This window comes from Oryx dammah, unplaced genomic scaffold (assembly GCF_014754425.2).
Source record: "Oryx dammah isolate SB20612 unplaced genomic scaffold, SCBI_Odam_1.1 HiC_scaffold_1, whole genome shotgun sequence".
NCBI lineage: Eukaryota > Metazoa > Chordata > Mammalia > Artiodactyla > Bovidae > Oryx > Oryx dammah.
The window spans coordinates 92,160,718-92,184,618 of record NW_024070185.1 but is presented as its reverse complement, the minus strand read 5'-3'; the positions used below and the strand labels follow the sequence as shown (position 1 = coordinate 92,184,618).

The window sequence follows — 23,901 nt, the reverse complement described above, 5'->3', positions numbered from 1 at the left end:
CCCTCGTTTTGGTTTTGAGATTAGTGGCATTAGTAACCTTAAATTTCACAAGAATTTCCCCTGTCTACAAATCTGAAACATTCAATAAAGATTTAAGGAAAAAAGAAAAAACAATTAAGGAAAAGCAGCTTACGGTAACTTTTATACAAAAATATATCCTAGTTACTACCATGTTCAATTTCAAGATTTAACTCCTACCTATAGGCAAATCGAAGATTGGGAAATCTGGCCAGGAGAGCTTCTTCTGTTTCTTTCAGTCTACTGATATCACGAGATAGCTGCCTGCGCCTTTCCAGAAGGCTTTCCTCCTTGTTTTCTGAACAGTAAGCCATAAGTAAATTGAAACCATGTTTTAAAAACTCAAATATTCTACTTTTTAAAGGAAAATATTAGTAATCTCTATTTCCAAAGCATTTCTAAAAGCAAAATGCAAATTCCTGATAAATATTAAAGAAAAAACTTTTGAATTTCTATTAAGTGTCAAGTAGACATATTTTCAACACATAAAACCATTTTCATACTTTCAATTCAAAGGATTGTTTTATGCTTTGATATTTTTCTGATTATAGGTATAAATAATTTTTATACTAATTCCCATTAACATTAATGAGGTAAAAAAAAATTCCTACTTGCTATTTAAGTTTCTATTAATAATCACTACTTCCTAATGATTTAACATGTCTTTAAAGGCAAACCTTCATAATTTAGCCTTTTCATTTCAGTTTCAAGTTTTTCTTTAAGTTTTTTCACAGCTTCTAATGCTTCTTGATCTTTCCTATAGCCACTATCCATCTTCTTAATTTCTGTTTGTTTAGTCTTTAATTCTTGTTGGGCATGTTTCAACTTCATCTGAGCCTGTAACAGAAAAACATAAAACAGGTATACAAGGCAGATAGTGCTAGTGATAAAATGGCCACAGATTTAGATTGTTTTAAGAGACATCAGCCTTGAAAATTTAACTGACTACTTGGATCACTATATCAACAGGTCAATCATTTCCCAATGTATTCTCCTCAAAATACTACTCAGAATATAAATGAATATATGCTCAAATATTAAATATCTTATAATTTAAGTCTATATTTTTAATATTTATAAAACTAACATCAATGAGCTCAAAGATTTATATCAAAGAATTGTCATTAGTTGATGACACCACCCTTATGGCAGAAAGTGAAGAGGAACTAAAAAGCTTCTTGATGAAAGTGAAAAAGGACAGTGAAAAAGTTGGCTTAAAGCTCAACATTCAGAAAACTAAGATCATGGCATCTGGTTCCATCACTTCGTGGGAAATAGATGGGGAAACAGTGTCAGGGGGGCTGTTTTTATTTCTTTATTATTATTTTATTTTTTGTGAAGCTCCTTCACACTATTTTTGGGGGCTCCAAAATCACTACAGATGGTGATTGCAGCCATGAAATTAAAAGACACTTAGTCTTTGGAAGAAAAGTTATGACTGACCTAGATAGCACATTCAAAAGCAGAGACATTACTTTGCCAACAAAGGTCCATCAAATCAAGGCTATGGTTTTTCCAGTGGTCATGTATGGATGTGAGAGTTGGACTGTGAAGAAAGCTGAGTGCCGAAGAATTGATGCTTTTGAACTGTGGCATTGGAGAAGACTCTTGAGAGTCCCTTGGACTGCAAGGAGATCCAACCAGTCCATTTTAAAGGAGATCAGTCCTGGGTGTTCTTTGGAGGGAGTGATGCTGAAGCTGAAACTCCAATACTTTGGCCACCTCATGTGAAGAGGTGACTCATTGGAAAAGACTCTGAGGCTAGGAAGGATTGAGGGCAGGAGGAGAAGGGGACGACAGAGGATGAGATGGCTGGATGGCATCACTGACTCAATGGACATGAGTCTGAGTGAACTCTGAGAGTTGGTGATGGACCAGGGGGGCCTGGTGTGCTGCAGTTCATGGGGTTGCAAAGAATCGGACGCGACTGAGCAACTGAACTGAACTGATCAAATTAAAAACAAAATAGAAAGCTAGAAATCACTTCCTTCTTTTTGACTTAGGAATGCATATTTGCACTTATATATATTTATGCTGTCCAACTGTGTACCTAACTGTACTGATGAGGAATAAAAGTATACAGGAAGAAGATGCTAAATTGACAGAAAAATGTATATGCTGTAAGTTTGACACTGAAATGCTATAGTTTTAAGTGTTGCAGGCATATAAATGAAGATGTTTTTGTTTTCTTATTAAAGCTTAAAACTTCAACTTTATAATGTCAATAAAATATCAAAAAGATGAAAACAAATACACTAACCTCAAGTATTCCATACAATGCTGAAAACAGAACATTTACTGCACTTAAAATTTCAATTAATCTATAAAGGTATTTTATGCTTTATGTCATCTTACACTGACATTGTCAATAGGTAGCAATCAGTATTGAATTTCATTGTTTTAGGTGCTAAGCAGCAGCAGAATGTAATAGTTGATAGTTATCTGAATATTTTCAACAATTTAACAACTGCCAAAGCATAGTGTGAAGGAGCTTCACAAAAAATAAAATAATAATAAAGAAATAAAAACTGCAATCACATAGTTCTTACTGTCTATACTTACCTGTTTGGCTTCTGTCTGAGTTTTACTTATGTCATTTTTACAGGCCATCATCTGACCAGCAAGAGTTGCTTCTGCTCCATCTTCATTACTGGACAGACCAGCAGAAACAGCATTAAAGTGCTGCTGTGCAATGGCCAAAGCTTCAGCGTCTTTATTACTTGCTTCTTGAAGGGCACTTAGTCCATCTGTTATTTTTTTAACCTCTTTTTCCTTTGCTGCTAAAGTTTTAGAATCCTTTAGGAAGAGTTTGAAATTGGAAAGTATCATATTTTAGAAAACCACTGAAACATATACCTTTAATGTCATCAAATTTCATACCAATTTGAAGTGAACATGGTAATTTAACCATAATTTTAAATATTTTATTCCCATTTTGAAATTTCTCAGTTTTTAGGATAAATGTACCTCTTATCCTAATAGAAATACCTTCATTCCATGTTATAGTCAAATCTGAGAATGAGTTAAAATATTACTGCAAAGTTGAAAACTCCTGTATCTAAAGAAATACGGTTGGGGTCATTAATAAAGAAAATCTTTCTATCTTAAAAAAAAAAAAAAACAAACCACTTGAAACAACTAAAAATCACATTCTAAAACTATAATATTGAAATAATATCCACTCTACCCCAAGCATAAAAGAAATTTCAGGATTAAGAGCATGTATATGAAAATGCTTTTATAAACTATTAAAGGCCATAAAATTTAAGTATTAAATTATTATGGGAACAGCTTCGGTGGTTCATACAGTAAGTAAAGAATCTGCCTGCAATGCAGGAGATCCCGGTTTGATCCCTGGGTCAAGAAGATCTTCTGGAGAAGGGAATGATAACCCACTCCAGTCTTCTTGCCTGTAGAATTCCATGGACAGAAGAGCCTAGCAGGCTACAGTCCATCGGATCACAAAGAGTTGGAACGACTGAAAGACTAACACTCGCACTTAAATTCTAATATAATAACCAAATATCTAATCCTATATAAGATACCTGCACCAAAGGAAAAAAAAAATCTACTCATATTTACATGAAAGTGATCAGAAATTTGGCTCACTTAATTCATGATTCACTGGGTATTTCTTAGATATTTACCATGTACCAGGCATTATTCTAGACATTAAAGACACAGGGTTCTCAGGGAGCCTACATTTCTAAGGTGGGAGACATAGTAAACAAATAAAGCATAAAATGATGGAACTACTATTTTAAGAGTAATGAGAAAAGGCCTTTTTGTGATGACATTTTGAGCAGAAACCTAAATGAAACAAAAGGTGTGACCATGCAAATACTAGGGGGATGGTACACTTGCCAAGCTCTGAGGAATATGCTTGGGTATTGAAGGAACTGTGGCTGGAACACAGTGAGCAAGTGAAAAAAAAGGCAGCTAATAAGGATACTACTGAGTACCTTCTGGGAGGTGATGGCATGAACCACGTGAGGAGTGAAAGAGGTGTGAAAGGTGGCTGTATTCTGGATATACACATATATCTGGATATTCTGGATATACTTTTAAAATCAACAAAATCTGTTGATGAATTAGATACCACAGGGTTGGGAGAAAGAGGAAAATTCAGGACTCCAGGTTCTGGAGTGAACAGCACCATTACTTACATGAAGAAAATTCAGTAGCTCAGGCAGGTTTGGGTAGGTGAGGAAAATTTAAGAGTTCTATTTTGGATATGTTAAGTTTTAAATTTTTTAAAGTCATCCATATAAAAATGTCAATTAAATAGCTGGACAAATGAGTCCCTCAAAGAAGGAGTCAAGGTTAATTATAGGTTTGAAAGGCATCAACATGTAGATGGTACTGAGGGGTACAGGGCTGGATGGGATCACTGAAGAAATGAGTATATATAAAGAAGTCTGACCATTAGCCCTGGTGCATGCTAAAATATGTATTTTGATTTGCATTTCTAACTTGGATTCAAAGTTCGTATTTTCAACTATCAAATCAATATCTCTACTTAGATGTCTAACTATCTCCTCAAGCCTATTATTCGCCATTCAACAAATGATAACCATATTTCAAATTGTCAACAACAGAACTCTGGAGTTATCCTTCAGTCCTCTTTCATATTCAAACACCAATCTGCTGGGCACTATTTATAGTAGCAAAGACATGGAAGCAACCTAAATGTCCATCAACAGATGAACCAATAAAGATGTTACACACACACACTAGAATATTACTCGGACATTAAAAAGAATGAAAAATTGCCACTGGACCACTGGATACCAAGGAATGGACCTAGAGGTTATCATACTGAGTGAAGTCAGTCAGAAAGAGAAAGTCAAACATCATGATATCACTTATATGTGGAATCTAAAATATGATACAAAAGAACTTACCTACAAAATAGAAAGACTCACAGACACAGAGAACAGACTTGTTTTCAAGGGGAAGAGTGGGAAGGGGAGGGAAGGACTGGGAGTTTGGGATTAGCAGGTGCAAACTGTTATGTATGGGATGGATAAACAATAAGGTCTTACTGTATGACAAAGGGAACTACATTCAATATCCTGTGATAAACCATAATGGAAAAGAAAATAAAAAAACAAAATACATGTATAACTGAGTCACGTTGCTGTACAGCAGAAAACAACATTCTACACCAATGGACTATACTTTAATTTAAAAAAAAATCTGCTGGGTATATCTGTTGGCCTACCCTTAAAGTACACATAAAATCCCACAACTTCTCTAATATTCCACCTTCTATTGCATCTATCCAAAGACTATCACCTGTACTACCAATTACTACCTAGTTTCTCTACTTCTTCCCTTTAATTTATCCTCAAAACAGCAAGACTAGTACTACTAAAATATTAAAATGTCACCCTTGTGCTCAACCAACTCCAGCAGCTTCCCATGCCACTCAGAATAAAGGGCAAAGTCCTTCACATATTTTGCAAAAACACATGTGATCCTACACCCCACCTCTACCACTCAGTGGTAACCAGCGTTACGTCTATCTGCTTTCCCAATACCTTAGGCACTTGGGGGCAGCTGCTGCTCTTTTGTCTGGAACATCTCCCCCGACAGCCTCCCAATCTATCTACATCCTTCTCTGATCACTTTCAGGTCTCTAATGAAATACAAGCCTCCAATAAGACCTTTAATGTTCACCCAATTTAAAATTCCAAACTGCACCTCTCTGCTCAGTACTAACCTGATCCACTGCTTTTTCTCTCATCAGTTACTACTACATAACATACTTCACATTTCACTTATTTTCTTTATCATCGTTTTCCTCATCGGAATGAAGACGCACAAGGCATTTTGTTCATTACTATCATTTTGTCAGTTGCTACATCCTAGCCTAAACAATCACCCTGGGTCCACAGCAGGCACTCAATAAATATTAACAGAATGGAGGAATGTATATTACTAGAATTAAATTACACTTCTCATTTGCTTACCTCTACCATATTTTTCTCCAGTTCTTTGCGTTTGTTCTCTTCACTTGCCAGATTTTTCTTCTTGAAATCAAAAGCACTTTGAGATTTAGTGTTAACTCGCTGAGCTTCTGTAAGAGCATCTTCTAAAGATCGAAGTATACCTCCAACTTCCTATAATCAAATGCACCCAATTTAATCATATACTTAAAAATCTGTTAGCGTATAATTTATATATTTATTTTTAATAAACTATGGACTCTACACATGGACATCACCAGACAGTCAATACCGAAGCAGACTGATTATATTCTTTGCAGCCAAAGATGGAGAAGCTCTATACAGACAGCAAAAACAAGACCAGGAGCTGACTGTGGCTCAGATCATGAACTCCTGATTGTCAAATTCAGACCTAAATTGAAGAAAGTAGGGAAAACCACTAGACCATTCAGGTATGACCTAAATCAAATCCCTTATGATTATACAGTGGAAGTGAGAAATAGAGTCAAAAGATTAGATCTGATGGACAGAGTGCCTGAAGAACTATGGATGGAGGTTCGTGACATTGTACAGGAGGCAGGGATCAAGACCATCCCTAAGAAAAAGAAATGCAAAAAGGCACAAAAGTTGTCTGAGTAGGACTTACAAATAGCTGTGAAAAGACGAGAAGCGAAAAGCAAAAGCGAAATGAAAGATACACTCATTTGAAAACAGAGTTCCGAATAGCAAGAAGAGATAAGAAAGCCTTCCTCAGGGACCAATGCAAAGAAATACAGGAAAATAAAAGAATGGGAAAGACTAGTGATCTCTTCCAGAAAATTAGAGATATCAAGGGAACTTTTCATGCAAAGATGGGCACAATAAAGGACAGAAATGGTATGGACCTAACAGAAGCAGTAGATATTCAGAAGAGGTGGCAAGAATACACAGAACTACACAAAAAAGATGTGATCACTCACCTAGAGCCAGACATCCTGGAATGTGTAATCAATCCCAGGTGGGCCTTAGGAAGCATCACTACTGACAAAGCTAGTGGAAATGATGGAATTCCAGTTGAGCTATTTCAAATCCTGAAAGATGATGCTGTGAAAGTGTTGCACTCAATATGCCAACAAACTTGGAAAACTCAGCAATGGCCACAGGACTGGAAAGGTCAATTTTCATTCCAATCCCAAAGAAAGGCAATGCCAAAGAACGCTCAAACTACCACACAATTGCACTCATCTCACACGCTAGTCGGAGAAGGCGATGGCACCCCACTCCAGTACTCTTGCCCGGAAAATCCCATGGACGGAGGAGCCTGGTAGGCTGCAGTCATGGGGTTGCAAAGAGTAGGACACGACTGAGCGATTTCACTTTCACTTTTCACTTTCATGAATTGGAGAAGGAAATGGCAACCCACTCCAGGGTTCTTGCCTGGAGAATCCCAGGGAACGGGGAGCCTGGTGGGCTGCCGTCTATAGGGTCACACAGAGTCGGACATGACTGAAGTGACTTAGCAGCAGCAGCAGCACACGCTAGTAAAGGAATGCTCAAAATTCTCCAAGTCAGGCTTCAACAGTACATGAACTATGAACTTTCTGATGTTCAAGTTGGATTTAGAAAAGGCAGAGGAACAAAGATCAAATTGCCAACATCCACTGGATCATCAAAAAAGCAAGAGAGTTCAGAAAAACATCTATTTCTGCTTTATTGACTATGCCATAGTCTTTGACTTTGTGGATCACAACAAACTGGAAAATTCTGAAAGAATTTGGAATACCAGACAACCTGACCTGCTTCTTGAGAAATCTATGCAGGTCAAGAAGCAACAGTTAGAACAGGTCATGGAACAATAGACTGGTTCCAAACAGGAAAAAGAGTACGTCAAGGGTGTATATTGTCACCCTGCTTATTTAACTTTATACAGAGTACATCATGAGAAATGCTGGGCTGGATGAAGCACAAGCTGGAATCAAAATTGCTGGGAGAAATATCAATAACCTCAGATATGCAGGTGACACAATCCTTATCACAGAAAGTGAAGAACTAAAGAGCCTCTTGATGAAAGTGAAAGAGGAGAGTGAAAAAGTTGGCTTTAGACTCAACATTCAGAAAATAAAGATCATAGCATCTGGTCCCATCACTTCATGGCAAATAGATGGGGAAACAATGGAAACAGTGACAGACTTTATTCTTTGGGGCTCCAAAATCACTGCAGATGGTGATTGCAGCCATGAAACTAAAAGATGCTTGATCCTTGGAAGAAAAGTTATGACCAACCTAGACAGCATATTAAAAAGCAGAGACATTACTTTACCAACAAAGGTCCACTAGTCAAAGCAATGGTTTTTCCAGGAGTCATGTATGGATGTGCGTTGGACTATAAAGCTGAGCACCAAAGAATTGATGCTTTTGAACTGTGGTGTTGGAGAATTCTTGAGAGTCCCTTGGACTGTAAGGAGATCCAAGTAGTCCACCCTAAAGGAATTTAGTCCTGAATATTCACTAAAAGGACTGATGCTGAAACTGATACTTTGGCCACCTGATGTGAAGAACTGACTTATTTGAAAAGCCCCTGATGCTGGGAAAGACTGAAGGCAGGAGGAGAAGGGGACGACAGAGGGTGAGATGGTTAGATGGCATCACCAACTCAATGGACGTGAATCTGAGTAAACTCCAGGTGTTGGTGATGGATAGGAAGGCCTGGTGTGCTGCAGTCCATGGGGTCACAAAGAGTCAGACACAACTGAGCAACTGAACTGAACTGAAACTATATCATTATCATAGATTAAGATAAAATTTTTTCAATAGAGAACACAATGCCCACTAAACCCAAAATAGTTACTGTACATTATTTAATATTTTTCAGTGTATTATTATTCTTACACATGTCTGACCTTATCTTTTCTGTTTTCCAACTCTTCTATTTCATGACTAAGTGTTTTTATTTTTTTATCATTCTCAGACACTTCTTCTTGAAGCTTCTTAATTTTATCCTGCATTTCTTTTAATGCCTCAGCTGAGCGTTCTTTAGTATCTTCAGCCAGCAAAAACTGATAAGCTATATATAAACGACTCAGATGTTCTATTTCTCTCAATAGCTTTTGGTACTCCAAGTAGGAAGATCTTTCCTAAAAGAGAAATCACCAATAAAGTATAATTCTACATTAATAGTTTTAAACAAATTTGGAAAGAATTTAAATACAGAAACACATAAAAAATTTCCCATTTACACAATAAATATAATGGATTTTGTCTTAAATTTGGATAATTATGGACTATTAACCTTAGGAAACTTCAAACAACATTAGAACTGTGGCTTTTTAGATAGTAATGTCATCTTAGTGAATTCTCTGTGGCTACTTCTTCTCAAATATAACCACACAGTTGGGATTATATAACCACACAGTTGGCATTAACAAAGAAATATGGACATAAGATTCATAGACTAGTGGGAATAAGTCTATAAAACTATAAAACCATGAATGATACACTATTAAATGCATTTTGTAGTACTATTACCAAGATGCCCACCCTATATTAATTCATATAACTATTTATAAATATTTGCTCACATATTACTAAACTTGATTCCCACTGGGACCTACTAGGACAAAGTAAACAATAAAAATTCCTAACCTGCAGATGAAGAAACAAATTCAGGGTGATTAAATAAGCTCTTCATATTATCAGATATAGAATTTGGCAAAATCAAATATGACACCTAGGTTTAAACTCGTGAACTAGTGTTTTTCTACTAAATCATACATACAAAAGCAGAACCTTCAAGTTCACAATTTTTCAGTTTTTCCAATTACATCTATGCTACTGTATAGATTCAGAAGAGAGCTTGAGAAGTATCAAATTTTAATGAACATTTAAGAAATTTCTAAATACATGACTTAAAATACTTTAAATACTAAAATACTGAAACAGTGATATGATGACAGAAGTGCAAAGATTATAGAGAAAACAGCCATCTGTTTCAATACCTATTGTCTACTAACTGCCTTGACAGCAGTAATTTTAGTGATAGCCCCTCTTACCCTAGAAGTTACTCACCCTACCAAGAGTTTCTAAGAGTACCATACCTTTAAGAAATATTTATCCCACTCAATTCTAACTATCCAGGAAAATTTAGATTTACACTTGTCTTCAACAAAGAATGAAAATCTGGCATGTTGTTTTCTGAGATTATGACAGTCAATCTCTAAAACCATTATGACTTAACAGACACGAAATGCACTGTCCCCTATAAGCAGAAGGCTGAGCATGGACTATCAACTCTTAACTCCTTATCTCCAAGAAACATTTCTGAGGAGTGGTACACGTGTCACCCCCATGAGTATCATCATGGATGCATCACCGATTTTGAGAGACATTCTAGCTGGCTGTCCTCACATATACAGTACACACCTCTTTTAATTTTTGAATGGTTGGAGTAATTTCTTCTTCAAGTATCTGGAAAATAAAAGAAAAAGTATTTTTGAGTATGTGAAGTACCATTAAAGCAATTTAAAAGGGAGAAGACTAAGGAAAACTGACCAAAGGCTGGGGACAGGACAGGTGTGGTAAAATTTCCCTCTTTTACAGCAGAGAAACTGTAAAAGAAAAGTACTCTCTTCCCTAAAAATATTTTATATAAATTTAATTACCGTCTTAATTTCTCTCAGCTTAGCCTCCTTTTTTTCTATAGTCCTCTGAGCATTTTGTTTTTTGTATTCATACATCCTGGTTCCAGCTGCTTCTTCTATCATAGACAAAATCTGGAAAGATAATTGCATTAATGTTTTAAGAATCAAAGCCAGTGAGTCTCATTGGAATTTACATTAGGATATTACTTAAGGCCTTAACGCCCTGAAGCAACTTAACAAAATAGTTAAGGACCATAACAGTTAAGTACATTTAAAAAATGTACATATTATCTATAACCCTAAGATTCAACAAATATTTCTGGCCTTCACTCCAATTCTAAAATCAAACTTTATGCTACAATGAGGTTCCAGAGTACATATCTTTGAAAACGGGAGCCAGTAATTCCTGAGAGGGTAACAGGCAGGAAGGCCAGGGGTCTCCAAAGGGAGGAAATAGCCTGCAAGTGTCAGACATTTTTCTCTCTCTTAACTGGCAAGAGGAAACAAACTAGCGATATTTTTTTCCTTCTCTATACAAATTTAAAAGGAGGTTTCTCTTAAAATACTGTGTTGCCATAATGACACCTGGTTTCACCTGAAGTTAACTATTCTCAAACCGTGAGATAACCAATGCATTTTTCCTATGGAAATGTTTGTCTTAAGCTATGCTAATGTACTATGCATTTACCCCAGACTCTGTCTTCAAGTTGGTTTGGCCTCTTGGCTCAGAACCTACTTGACAAACCAGTATGTTATACTCAGATATTGTTTCCCTAATCTATGTAAACGAAACTATTTGCATGGTAATCTGTCCTTCTTAAAGATTCAAGTTAATCATTTTATGGCCCAGGATGAACCATTTGGTGCCAAGGTTATCCCAAAATGCATCTTATGGGTGAGGGGCCTGGTGCCATTCTGAGTTTTAAGACATTCCTTTCTTTCATTAACAGACTGCTGCTGCTGCTAAGTCGCTTCAGTCGTGTCTGACTCTGTGCGATCCCATAGATGGAAGCCAACCAGGCTCCCCGTCCCTGGGATTCTCCAGGCAAGAGAACAGACTGCTAGTGACTATATAACATCCAGCTGAAGATTAGAAGTGGGGTACTCTTTCTGCCCCCTTCTGATGCCTATGTCAGAAGCTTTCTCTATCTCCTTTATACTTTAATAAAACTTTATCACACAAAGCTCTGAGCAATCAAGCCTAGTCGCTGGCCCCGGATTGAATTTTTCTCCTCCGAGGTCAAGAATCCCGGCCACCTTTTTTCATTCAGCAACAACCTTTCATTCCTCCTTTTTCTTTTCCTTCAAATATAAGAAGTAAAAGCTAACTAATATTTCAACTTATAAATTTATACTTAAAACTGTTCCAACTGAGACTTTAGCTGTTTTGTCCCTACAAAGATGAAGCATGGCCTAACATTTACATTCCAACTGTGGCAGATACTTTAAGAACTTGGGCAAGTAATTTATTTTTCCCTGTTCTTCTCTTTCTTCATCTGCTGAGGACTGAAAGTATCTCAGTATCATTGAGAAGTAAAGTAATTCACGTGAGTATACTGAAAAAGGCAAACACTAATTATAATTTTATAAGGACAATTTTTTAGCACTCCTTTATCAGAAGCTTCTAATCACTATCAATCCCTACCTCAAGAGGATTATTTCTCTGAAAACTAGTTTGATTTCTATATATTGGGCAGATTTTGAATGAGAAGGTTCCCTTAAGATGTTATCTGAAGAAAGTTAAGTGTGACCTATGGTTAAACCAGACTAGTATCATCAATTATCAGTTGTCTTTTTAGTTCTTCTCCATAGATAAAAATGCCAAAAGAGCCTTTGCTCTTATACAAAACATTTATTCCTTCATATCAACTCTTCTCAAGGGGGCTCCAAAACAAAATTAAGTCTCATTGTCTTAAGCAATCCATTATATCTAATGAATTAATTTCACTCAAATCTCTTCCTATAGGGTTTAACTCTGACATGGAACACCAGCTGAGAAAAGCTACTTTAGAACCAAAATTTCTTTTAATACTGTATGGGCACATAGAACTCCTAGAGAAAAAGTAAGTGGTAAGCTCCCGACATCTGTGTTAGTGATGATTTTTATTTTTTTGGATTTGATACCAAAAGCAAAGGCACTAAAACCAAAAATAAACAAGCAGGACTACATCAAACTAAAAGGCTTCTGCATAGGAAAGGAAACCATCCACAAATACAAATCAGGCAAATACAAATCAAAACAACAAAGAGACATCATCTGTTAGAACAGCTTTAAAAAGACAAAAAAAAGACTGGTTAGGATGTGGACAAAAGGGAAAACTTGTATACTGTCTGTGGGACTGTAAACTGATGTATCCATTATGGGAAATAGCATGGAGGTTCCTCAAAAAATTAAAAAGAGAACTACCATATGATCCAATAATTCCACTTCGGGACATTTATCTGAAGGAATCAAAGACACTAATTTGAAAAGATATCCGCACTTTCATGTTCACTGCAACATCATTTGTTACAGTTAAACATGGAAACAACCTAAGTGTCCACTGATGGATGAATGGATAAAGAATATAATATTTATATAGATAAATTAAATAGAATGTTACTTAGGCACACCAAACGGAAATCCTGCCATGTGCAACAGTATGGATAGAACACACGGGCATTATGCTAAGCGAAATAAGTCTGACAGAAAGATAATACAGTGTAATTTCACTTACATGTAGGATCTTTCAAAAAAAAAAAACCAAACCCAAAACTGAACTCATAGATACAGAAAACAGATTAGTGGCTGACAGAGGTGGGGGATAGGTGGTGAGCAAAAGTTAAAAGTGCCAGTTATAAAATAAAAGGTCCTGGGAATGTAATGTATGGCATGGTGACTATAGTTGATAATACTTAACTGCATATTTGCAAATTGTAGAGAGTATAATTTAAAAGTTCTCATCTTCAAAAAAAATTCTGAAAGATGATCACATCAATGTATCACATTGACACAGTGATCAATGTTGACTAAACTGCAGTGATCATTTTGTAATATACACATATACTGAATATTGTATATATATCAAACCTTTTTGGTGTACACCTGAAACTACTTTATCAATTATATCTCAATTAAAAAAAAAACTTTAAAAAACTGCTTAACAAGGTCCTAGGACTTTCCTTTTACTTCTTTTAAAGATTCTGATTTAATCCTCAGAACAGATCTTGAGGTAAAGGTTACAGACTCCAGGTTATGGATGAGGAAACTAAGGCTCTGAAAGTTTACATTTTATCACTGAAAAAAAACTAGGGCATGGTGTCAAGTATTAAAAAACAAAATTATTTTCTCCACTAATCATTCTTAAATAAACATTCCCAAGAATTTTAATAATGGAAAAATTATGTTTAAAAATTGATTAGCTAAAAGATTAAGACAATATCTACAATTACTATTTTTACTGTGCCTAAAGAGTGCTCTTACCTCTGGAGGTTTCATATTCATCACTTTTGTAATTCGGCCCTGAAAATAAAATGACAAACTTACTGTAATAACAATAAATTCAGAAAGAATAACCTAAAGGCATACATGTTTATCTGTGCTAAAGCTGTTATATCCTAATATACCAAGCTTTGGGCAGTTATTTCTCCCACCTACATGAAAAGATGTTTCTTCTTTTAAGATTTGAGAACAAGGGTAGCTTATAATTCTAGAATTTTGCTACTTACTTTCTTACTAGTGATATAAATTACATAAATAATACAAAGTCAACTCAAGACTGTATTTCTGAGACAGGGAATGATGTATAAGTCTCCAAATTTAAAATGGGTAAGCATGTAAATAAATGTTGGGATAATTACTGAACATCTCTTGATTTTTTAGAACAACAGCCCTTCAAGATAAGTCAAAGAAAATTAATTCCAGATATTCTTCAAAATTCAAATATATGCAATATACTAGAACATGTAAGTACAAATAACTAACCACATTTATTAACAGGTGCCCAAACATCAGCCTAACAGCAAATTAAAACATGAAAAATCCAAACAGAAGTATTTCTCCTGTAAGTTAAAAAAAGACGCCAAACCTATTACGAAAGAGATATAAAGTCCACAAAATACCTGCATGATGAGAAAGTGAGGGTTGTTAACATTAAGACCAACAGAACAGAAGAGATCGTATACTCTGGTATTGTTTGCATTTACTCCATTGATTAAATATTTATTTCTGCCACCAATAACTACCTGCAAAGGAAATAATGTTAAAAGACACAAATGAACACACATATCTTGAGCTAAGATGATAATTCCCAAATACATTATCTTTTATTTTTTTCCAACTAATGATAAATAAAATGACAATGGCAACCCACTCCAGTACTCTTGCCTGGAAAATCCCACGGACAGAGGAGCCTGGTAGGCTGCAGTCTCTGGGGTCGCTAAGAGTCGGACACAACTGAGAGACTTCTCTTTCACTTTTCACTTTCCTGCATTGGAGAAGGAAATGGCAACCCACTCCAGTGTTCTTGCCTGGAGAATCCCAGGGACGGGGGAGCCTGGTGGGCTGCCGTCTCTGGGGTCGCACAGAGTCGGACACGACTGAAGCGACTTAGCAGCAGCAGAGTAAATAGTGAAGCAAGTATAACATGGTCAAAAACAATGTGGGACTGGCTTCTAATCTAGGGCCTCCTAACCTCCCACGCAGTGGACTAGGTCTTTAAGGTGCCTTCCACCTTTTATGTTTCCAAGGATGTATAGAATGCAGCTTCTATCTCTGACCACCCTCTTCTACAACTTTCCATACTCAGAGGCTGACCCATCTTCCTCCACTTTTTGATTTCCAAAGGAGTCAAATGCAAAAACAAAAGACACACAGTTTTAGTAACAATCCTTGTCAAGATTCTAAAATGACTAATAAAAGATAAGACTTGTGAACATTTGAAAGAAAAAGAATAATCATGGAACTGCAGCATGGGTTTAATAAAAACAACTTATACTAGATAACAGCTTGTTCAGTCTACTATAGCACGTACATCATCATTTTGGAGGTATGACTGCCTCATCCATTTGCTGAGGTCCTTAAAGACAAGATTTGTTTTTCATTCTTTCTATTTGTATTTCCCAAGTGCATTTGAGAATGTCCAGCACACATCAAGCACTTAATATTAGATAAATATGAATTCACTTCTTTTCCTGACAGTATTAGGGTGGTAGATCATTTATTAATATTTGAACAACAATCCTAACATATCCTAAAGAAATTTGAGGAAGTCTTTCTAACAAAATTCTGGTGAAGAAACAGTCATATGGACCCCAAGAGGACAGGAATTTGGGGTAGATTAGTAGCAGATTTTCTTAAAATCCTAAAAGGGTAATTATCTGATAGATGTTTAAAGACAGAAAAAAGAATTTTGTCCCAATCTAGTCAAGACAAAAGTCTTTTTTTTTTTCAACCAGAGTTTTCATTAACATAGAGATGGAACTCTATAAGCGACATAATGCTAAGACCAACAGTAAATAAGAATTAACAGAATTTTTAAATCTGACAAACTGAAAACACGGTCTGATTATAACAGAATAAAAAGATTTTAAGGGACAAATGTCAAGATCCTCCACTGGTTTCAAGAACCTACTTAGATGCAGAAATGACAGTATATGGCTAATAACATGAACAACTTAAGAGTGATTTTAAGTAAACTGGATATGAGATAATATATCATGAACTCTTCAATATCATATTGAGAAAAACAGAAGTAGAGTACTTAAAATGAAAGAAGTGACAATTCTGCTTAATCCTGTCCCAGCCAGACCAATTCTGGCACATGCAATTTGAAGTGCCAAGCATTAAAATATATGTGTGTGTGTGTGTGTGTGTGCGCGTGCACGTGCGTGTGTGTGTATAAATAAAACTGGAGCAAATTTGCATTCCATGTGATAAGACAAGTGGAAGACCTAGAAACAACTAAATATCAATTGAAAGACCTAGAGAATTTAACTTAGAAAACAGACTTACAGAAGAACACTGATATACTGAAATAAAGAATAAATTACATGTTCTCTCGTTGCTCTCAAGATAACTCGGATTTATGTGTAAAACTTGAAAACAACACTATAGTATGGCTCAATTTATAATAATAACTTTCTAATTTCCAAAAGTAGAATGGGTTACCTCAGAAAACAGTGAGATCCCAAGAACTACAGGTGTTCCAGCAGAGAGAGACTCAAGTGCATGGTTTATGGTTTAAATAAGCATGGCTGAGTGCTTGTACTAATGGATTTCACATCCCTTTCAATCCACTTGGTAAATGGTGGAACTTGCTTAAGCAAAACAAGATATTCTTAAGGAATCTAGTCAGTATTTGATCCATCAGTTTTGCTCATCAACTTTCCAGTAATCGTACTGCCAAAATGCACATGAGACATGCAAGTGTTTAGCTAACCAAATGTTTAGTAGTCACTCACCTGCCTTGTTACTGTAATTTCATCATGAACCTCAAATCCTAAAGGACTCTGCTTTTTGTCAGAATTATCAAAGGTGATTGACACCAAGGCTTTTGTAATACCAGCTTGCCCATTTTTGTAAACTAAATCTTGTAAGTTAGAAGCCCGAACCTAAAATAAAGGAAAAGTTTATCAGTTACAAAACTCAGTACTGCACAAAATAGCACTAAAAATAGCTTTCTTGCTGTTGGAAAACCACCCATGTAGTATCCATTAGGAAGTCAAGAACAGGTAGTGGTATTCATAGGCAAGGAAAGCAAAGAAAATGGGCATCAACCTGAAATGGGCCTCTCTCTCCATAGGACCTTCTTAATCTTGAACCAAACTGTTTTCTACTCATTTCTTAACAAGAGCTCATTTGAAAAATTTATGGAAAGACAGTGTCTAAAAATTTCACTATTCATTGAATCCCAACAGTAGATTCTGAAAAGACATTATAATGAGGGTGGGTGCAGGTGGAAAGCATACAAACTCTGGAATGAAAATGTGTGAGTTTCAGTGTTGCTTCAAACATCTTTAGAGGATTAACCTTAAGCAACTCCTCTAAGTTTCTATGTTCTCACCTAAAATATGGAGTAATAATACTTACCTTTAAAGGACTGCAGTGAGGTAGAGGATAATTCACATAAGAATGCAAATGAAGAGAATATTGGTAATACTGGTCCTCTCAGAGTGCAAAGATTCCCTTGAGGTTTCTCAAACTTAAATTCACATAAATCAGAAAGTTTACACTTTACCTGAGACAGGTTGGAGATGCCCAGCAAAAAGCAGATGGAGTCCAATATGTTGGATTTTCCACTACCATTTAAACCAGTGATAGCATTGAACAGAGGGTCAAAACCATTGACTTCAGTCCTCTGAGCATAGGACTTGAATCCCTCAAGAATGACTGACTTAATGTACATTTTCACTACTGACTTGGACAGGTAAATCACTGCTAGAAATCAAGTCACAAAGCAGTTCTGTACAAAACAGAAAAACAACGCATAAGTGGAATGTAAAACTGCAATCATAATAAATAGACTACACCATAAGAATGACAGCGCAATAGAAATAAAACAGCCACTTGCTAAGCTATTTCCTCTGATATAAAGGTATCTTTCTTTAACTTAAAAATTTACAAGAATTAGCCTCTATTTAGAAGTTAACTGGGCTTCCCGGTGGCTCAGCGATAAAGGAAATCTCTTGCAATGCAGGAGCCACGGGAGATGTGGGTTCCATCCCTAGGTCGGGAAGATCCCCTGGTGGAGGGCAGGGCAACCCACTCCAGGATTCCTTCCTGGAGAATCCCCATGGACAGAGGAGCCTGGTGAGCTACAGTCCATGGGGTCGCAAAGAGTCAGACACGACTGAAGTGACTGAGCACGCACATACGCAGAAGTTAATTGAACCTGGAAGCCAACCACCTACTCCTCGAGGCTTATAATCTTCCACCGCTATCATACTCCAACTAACACAGACTACTGATCATTTACCATCGCATCCCCTTTGCCCAGAATGCACTTATCCCGCACTCTGACATGGCTCACTCTCCTTTATATCACTCACGTCTTTACTCAAACGTCACCTTAACTAGGCCCCATTCCCTCTCTCTGCTTTTTCCTTCACGGACTTACAGCTGACACTAATCAGTACTTATTTATTGCTCTACCCAACCTGTCATAATGTAATCTTCCGTAGCATCTTCTACATTCACCCTCGTATGCCGGAATACTGCCTGACTGGAAGGCGCGGGATGGGCGGGTGGTCTGTAAATATTTCTTAACTATCAGTAGATATACCCCCAGATAAATAGCTGAAGGCTTTTGCTTTTACTCAGGCTCTTCCCTCGCCCCACCAGGCCTTTCTGTCGACGCTTGCTCGCCCTACTCCAAGGCTGGACAGGAACTAGTCATCCTGCTAGGAGTCCCTTTAGGACTAAATTTACTCTCAAGTTCCTTGCTACTCTGCTCCCCAGCCCCCGACGCCCATCTCCCGCCAGGAATGCCCGGCTAGGCCCAACCGGCCGCGCGCACGCACCTGCCTCGCCGCTGCGTCAGGTCGCCTGGGCTTGAGGAGCAGCCGAAGCTCTTCCTAGTCACTAGGGCAGAGAGTGCGCCAGTCTTGCCCAGCTTCGGGCGCTAAGAGGCGAACGCCACTAAAGCTGCTCCTACATTTGCCCCGCGCGCGGCATCGGAGCGGAACTATTTTTGCCTTTGAATTTCGGCGCGATCACAGGACCCCACCTCCTCTACCTATTCCATTGGCTGGTGCCTCAGAGATGCCTGACTTAAAAGTTCCATTTTTCTCTTCCATCAAGCAGTTAAAGGGACAAAGAGATAGAAAAGAAGGTCGAGAAGAGGACGGCTCAGGAAAAGCGACGGGTCGGACCTGAGGACTAAAGAAGCTGGCGGCAAATGTTGAGCTCGGTATCCGGCACACCTCGGGCAGCCCCACATCTCAGCCTGGGGGCCTCGCGCTCGCCGGCCCCGCCCTGCCGCAGGCCGGGTCTGGCCGCCATCGCGGCCGGAAAGCCCCGCCTACTCTCAGGCCCGGCGGGCTTCAGTCGGGGCAGGCCCCTGTGGTCTCCCAGTACCGGAGGCAGGATGGCTTCGTGTCGGTCTCCTCGTTCTGCTTCAGAATCCCCCTGGGCTGGGCCAGGGTCCTCTAAATGGAAGCTGCACCTTGTTGCGGCTGGGACGGCGCCGAACGAACTTCTGAGGACTGTGGATCGCGTTCTGGCTCCGCCCCTCGCCGGCGAAGGACTCTGGCGGGCTCGGGTTTCCTGTCCCAAAGGGCCGATAAGGCTGTCTGTCACCAGATGCCGCGCTCGCGGGAGAAGTTGAGTGGGGCTGATAGTAGAGGCTGGACGAATAGGAGTTTCCCTCGTTTCTCTGCAAAGCTGTGGAATGATAAGCAGTGGCGGAACTAACATTTCAGAGAATTTTAGGGGGAACACCTTATAACAGCTGATATTGATTTCGGCTGCCAGGTTGCGTTTCAGGCGCTTGTTAAAATCTTAGCAACCCTATGAAATCCGTGTTATTGTTCTCATTTTACAAATGAGCATACTGAGTCACAGGTTAAGCAACTTATTCCAAGTAGTAAGCGGGAAAGCTGAGGTTTGTTTCCACGCGGTCTTGCTCCAGAGCTAATAATATGTTTACTTCTCTTAATGTACAGACTCCAGTGCTAGTAATAACAGATGCTGTTGTTAGTGTGTATTTTTCTTAAAAACAAAAAAGGCCAGTTTACTTACAGTTAAGCATGTTGATACTCTCTGGTGCTTTCCCTAGGTGGTGTATAAAAGAGATGATGCGGCCAACATGCTATTTTGGGGTTATATATTTAAAGTTGCATTCTCGGCCTCGACTTTGCAGTATTGGACACCAGTCAAGCTACCAAGAATGGGCCATTGATTTGAAAATCTTTTCTACTTGGGAGAATTAAAAGTTTTGTGGGGGTTTCCTGTTTGTATAAGAAAAATTACTTTATTTACTCTTATCTCACCCACTTAGATAAGGCAGTCGTTACAGGCCTAACATCATTCAGTCAAGCAGTTATTTTTGTCTTGTTGCTATTTCATAGTGGTTCAGATAGTAAAGAATGTGCCTGCAAGGCAGGAGACCAGGATTTGATCCTTGGATTGGGAAGATATCCTAGAGAAGGGAATGGCTACCCACTCCAGTATTCTTGCCTGGGAAATCACATGGACAGAGGACCCTGGCGCGCTACAGCCTATGGGGTTGCAAAGAGTGGGACACTACTGAATGAATAACACTTAGCTTTGTCTATGGTGATTCCTTCATCCCCTATACTCCACAGCTCTTCACTTGCATTTCTTCTCTTCAGTCTTAAATACATTGCTTTTCAACTATGTCCTCCTCATTTCATCTCTTTGAAGAATTTTAATTTGCCAACAGACCCTAATGTGGCTTTTATCAAGTTGTGAAATAAATAGTTCTTTGGGGTGAAAATGTAAGTGTTAGGACAGACATTGTTACCCTTTGTACTATTTTAATAAATTAATAACCAGCTGATATTTTTTCAGTCAAGTGGATGAAAAAATACATGCAAATACACTTTTGCTGTATAAGGATTTCTGGGTAGTTATAAAAATAGACACACCTAACTACTTCCACTAAAAGTAATTATTATAGTGAAAATTGCCTATAAAAGGAGAGGTCTACAGCAGTTTTAGTCTTAAAGCATATCTGAAGCACTAACGAATTGCAGTTAGTACAGATGAACTTAAGGAAATCTCTACTGGCTTAGTTAAAACTGGCCCCTGAGATTGCCATAGAGAAGTGGAGAACACCAAGGCATGAAACCACTAAAACCCCTCTAATGTGGAGAGATTAGGAATGGAAGTAAAAATAGACTATAGGGTTGTTGTTGAGTTGCTAAATAGTGTCAAACTCTTTGCAGTCCCATGGACTGCAGCACACCAGGCTTCCTTGTCTTTCCAAACCCAGAGTTTGTTCAAACTCAAGTGCATGGAGTATAGGGTAGATACAGTATAAATAGGGCACTGTTCCTGTTTCATCACCGTGAATCTAAAGCATTTGAATACTTCCATATGGTCCAGTGATTAAGAATCTGCCTGTCAGTGCAGGGGACACAGGTTTGGTCCCTGGTCCTGGAAGATTCCTCATGCCATGGGGCAACTAATCCCATGCATCACAACTAGTGAGCCCATGGGCCGCAACTACTGAAGCCTGCACACAGTAGACCTTGTGCCCTGCAACAAGACAAGCCGCCGCAATGAGAAGCCCATGCACCACAACTAGAGAGTAGGCCACACTCACTGCAACTAGGGAAGGCTGGCATGCAGCAATAAGACCCAGCACAACCAAAACTAATTTTTTTAAAAAAGCTTTTGAAAGCTTGAACACTGGTGGGCAGGTGGAGTCTTTGTCCTTATGTAGAAGGCAGTAGTACCAGCGAGGACACATAAAACAGGAGCTAGGAAAAAGATTTGATCTTCTCTTCCAGGGTATTGGGAGGGACCCACTTCCCAAAGCCTCACTTTTCTAATTTTGGAGTCCTACAAAATTATATGTAACTGAGTCAGTCCTCTTTTGCTGGAATTTAGGACAGAAGGGGGGGTGGTGGGGAGAAAGAATTGTACCTTCATTGCAGAAATAAGGAGAGTTTGGTTCATTTTGTTGAGAGATTAATTTTGGGTTCAGTGGGAAGAACTGAAGTTCATATTGCAAAATTGTACTGAGTAGCAGCACATTTTGAATACACCAAATAAAACCAATCTGGCAACTTGGAAAGAATGCCAGCTAAGCATAATTTAAAATGAGGACTAAAAAAGGATGTGATTGTATTCTTTCATGTAGACACATTTATTTTCATTTCACTGACAATGTTTTCAGTGGGCTTCCCAGGTGGTGCTAGTGGTAAAGAATCCACCTGCCAATGCAGGAGATGAGAAATGCGGGTTTGATCCCTGAATTGGGAAGATCCTTGGAGTAGAGAGTGGCGACCCACTGTATTATTTTCACCTGGAAAATACCATGGACAGAGGAGCCTGGAATACTGCGGTCCACGGGCCGCAAAGAGGCAGATGTAACTGAGCACACTGTCTTCAGTACTACACGTTCTGTTTGTTCCTTGTGAAATCTGCTTATGTTTTCCTATTATTTTGCCTCCTTACTCAAGTTAAATATCTTTAGTTTTTTTTTAAGGTAGTTCTACTATTTCAAGCTTTTGAGTTCCTAACTTTGCAACAGTTGCTGACTCTTACTCATAGTGATTTGTTTCCTCCTGTGGTGCTGTTCTTGGATGGGATTGTTTGGTTTATGGGAGTCTGTGGTTCTTGGATGGGGTTGTTTGGTTTATGGGAGTCTCATATGACCCAAGTTGTGAAAGGGTCCCTTCAGAGCACTTACACATTTGTTTCTGCCAGGGTTCTTTGGCTCTTAAAGATCTGAGAACATTTGTAAAGGATTGTTTCTCAGTTTGTGGTTCCTGAATTATACAGATATCATAAATTCATGTCTGTGGCAGGTCTGTGGTTTTAATTTATCACAAGTAGCTTTTGTTTTATCTCCCTATCCAAAGCTCCAAACAAAAAACAAACCTTCTTACCTCTTCCAGAGTCTAGTATGTGGAGCTTTTCCAGTCGCAATGACTGGCAAATCATTAAGGCTGCAGGTTTCATATAAGGGCCTAATTCCAGCTCCTCTGGCTCACTGAAGCTCAAGGGCTACTGCTTGTGCTTCAGAACCCAGCCACTATTGTTGTTGTTTAATCATTCAGTTGTGTCTGACTTTTGGGACCCCATGGATTGTACCCACCAGGCTCCTCTGACCATAGGATTTCCGAGGCAGGAATACTGGAGTAGGTTGCCATTCCCCTCTTCAGGGGATCTTCCCAACCCAGGGATTGAACCCACACCTCTTGTGCTTCCTGCATAGGAAGATGATTTTTTACCAGTGAGCCACAGGGAGAGCCACATGGGAAGCCCCCGAGCACTATAGCCAAGTATAAAATAAATGTTGGAAGGCGGCCTGTCAGTGCCTGTTCTTTACATTTTCAGTTTGTTTCTGGCATTTTGAATTTTCTGGTTTTTGTTACTGTGCATGGTATATGGTTTATATGACAATAGTTATATTTTACCCAGTAGTTCTATGACTTTATGAAGAGAATTTCGGTCAACTAGGTTAGAGGAGGCCCTTCCACTTACTTTTCATGAAGCACATCAGTGATCTTTGTTTTGCTCCTGCTTTCAGATTTTCAATTCCACATTCAAATGCGCTTTTCCTAGAAAACAGAGAAAGATGTCTGGTATCAGCTCTTAAGAAAATATTTTCATGCACTACTCATAAAATCCAGTCTCTTGGTAC

The 23,901-nt window shown here is 38.3% G+C and overlaps 1 protein-coding gene across 1 annotated transcript in view; it reads right to left on the bottom strand.

The window, feature by feature from the left end:
• Window positions 1-19,276, bottom strand: part of SMC2 (structural maintenance of chromosomes 2) — a 51,899-nt gene extending 32,623 nt beyond the window's left edge. Inside the window, exons 1-12 of the mRNA XM_040240872.1 lie at window positions 19,085-19,276; window positions 17,803-18,027; window positions 17,027-17,176; window positions 14,687-14,809; window positions 14,049-14,087; window positions 10,607-10,717; window positions 10,368-10,412; window positions 8,849-9,082; window positions 5,994-6,143; window positions 2,581-2,814; window positions 696-855; window positions 199-316 (exon numbers count right to left, since the gene is read on the bottom strand). Of these exons, the coding sequence (XP_040096806.1) occupies window positions 199-316; window positions 696-855; window positions 2,581-2,814; window positions 5,994-6,143; window positions 8,849-9,082; window positions 10,368-10,412; window positions 10,607-10,717; window positions 14,049-14,087; window positions 14,687-14,809; window positions 17,027-17,176; window positions 17,803-17,970 (1,532 nt within the window). The 5' untranslated portion in view covers window positions 17,971-18,027; window positions 19,085-19,276. The remainder of the gene's footprint in view (window positions 1-198; window positions 317-695; window positions 856-2,580; window positions 2,815-5,993; window positions 6,144-8,848; window positions 9,083-10,367; window positions 10,413-10,606; window positions 10,718-14,048; window positions 14,088-14,686; window positions 14,810-17,026; window positions 17,177-17,802; window positions 18,028-19,084) is intronic.
• Between the last annotated feature and the right edge of the window lie 4,625 nt (window positions 19,277-23,901).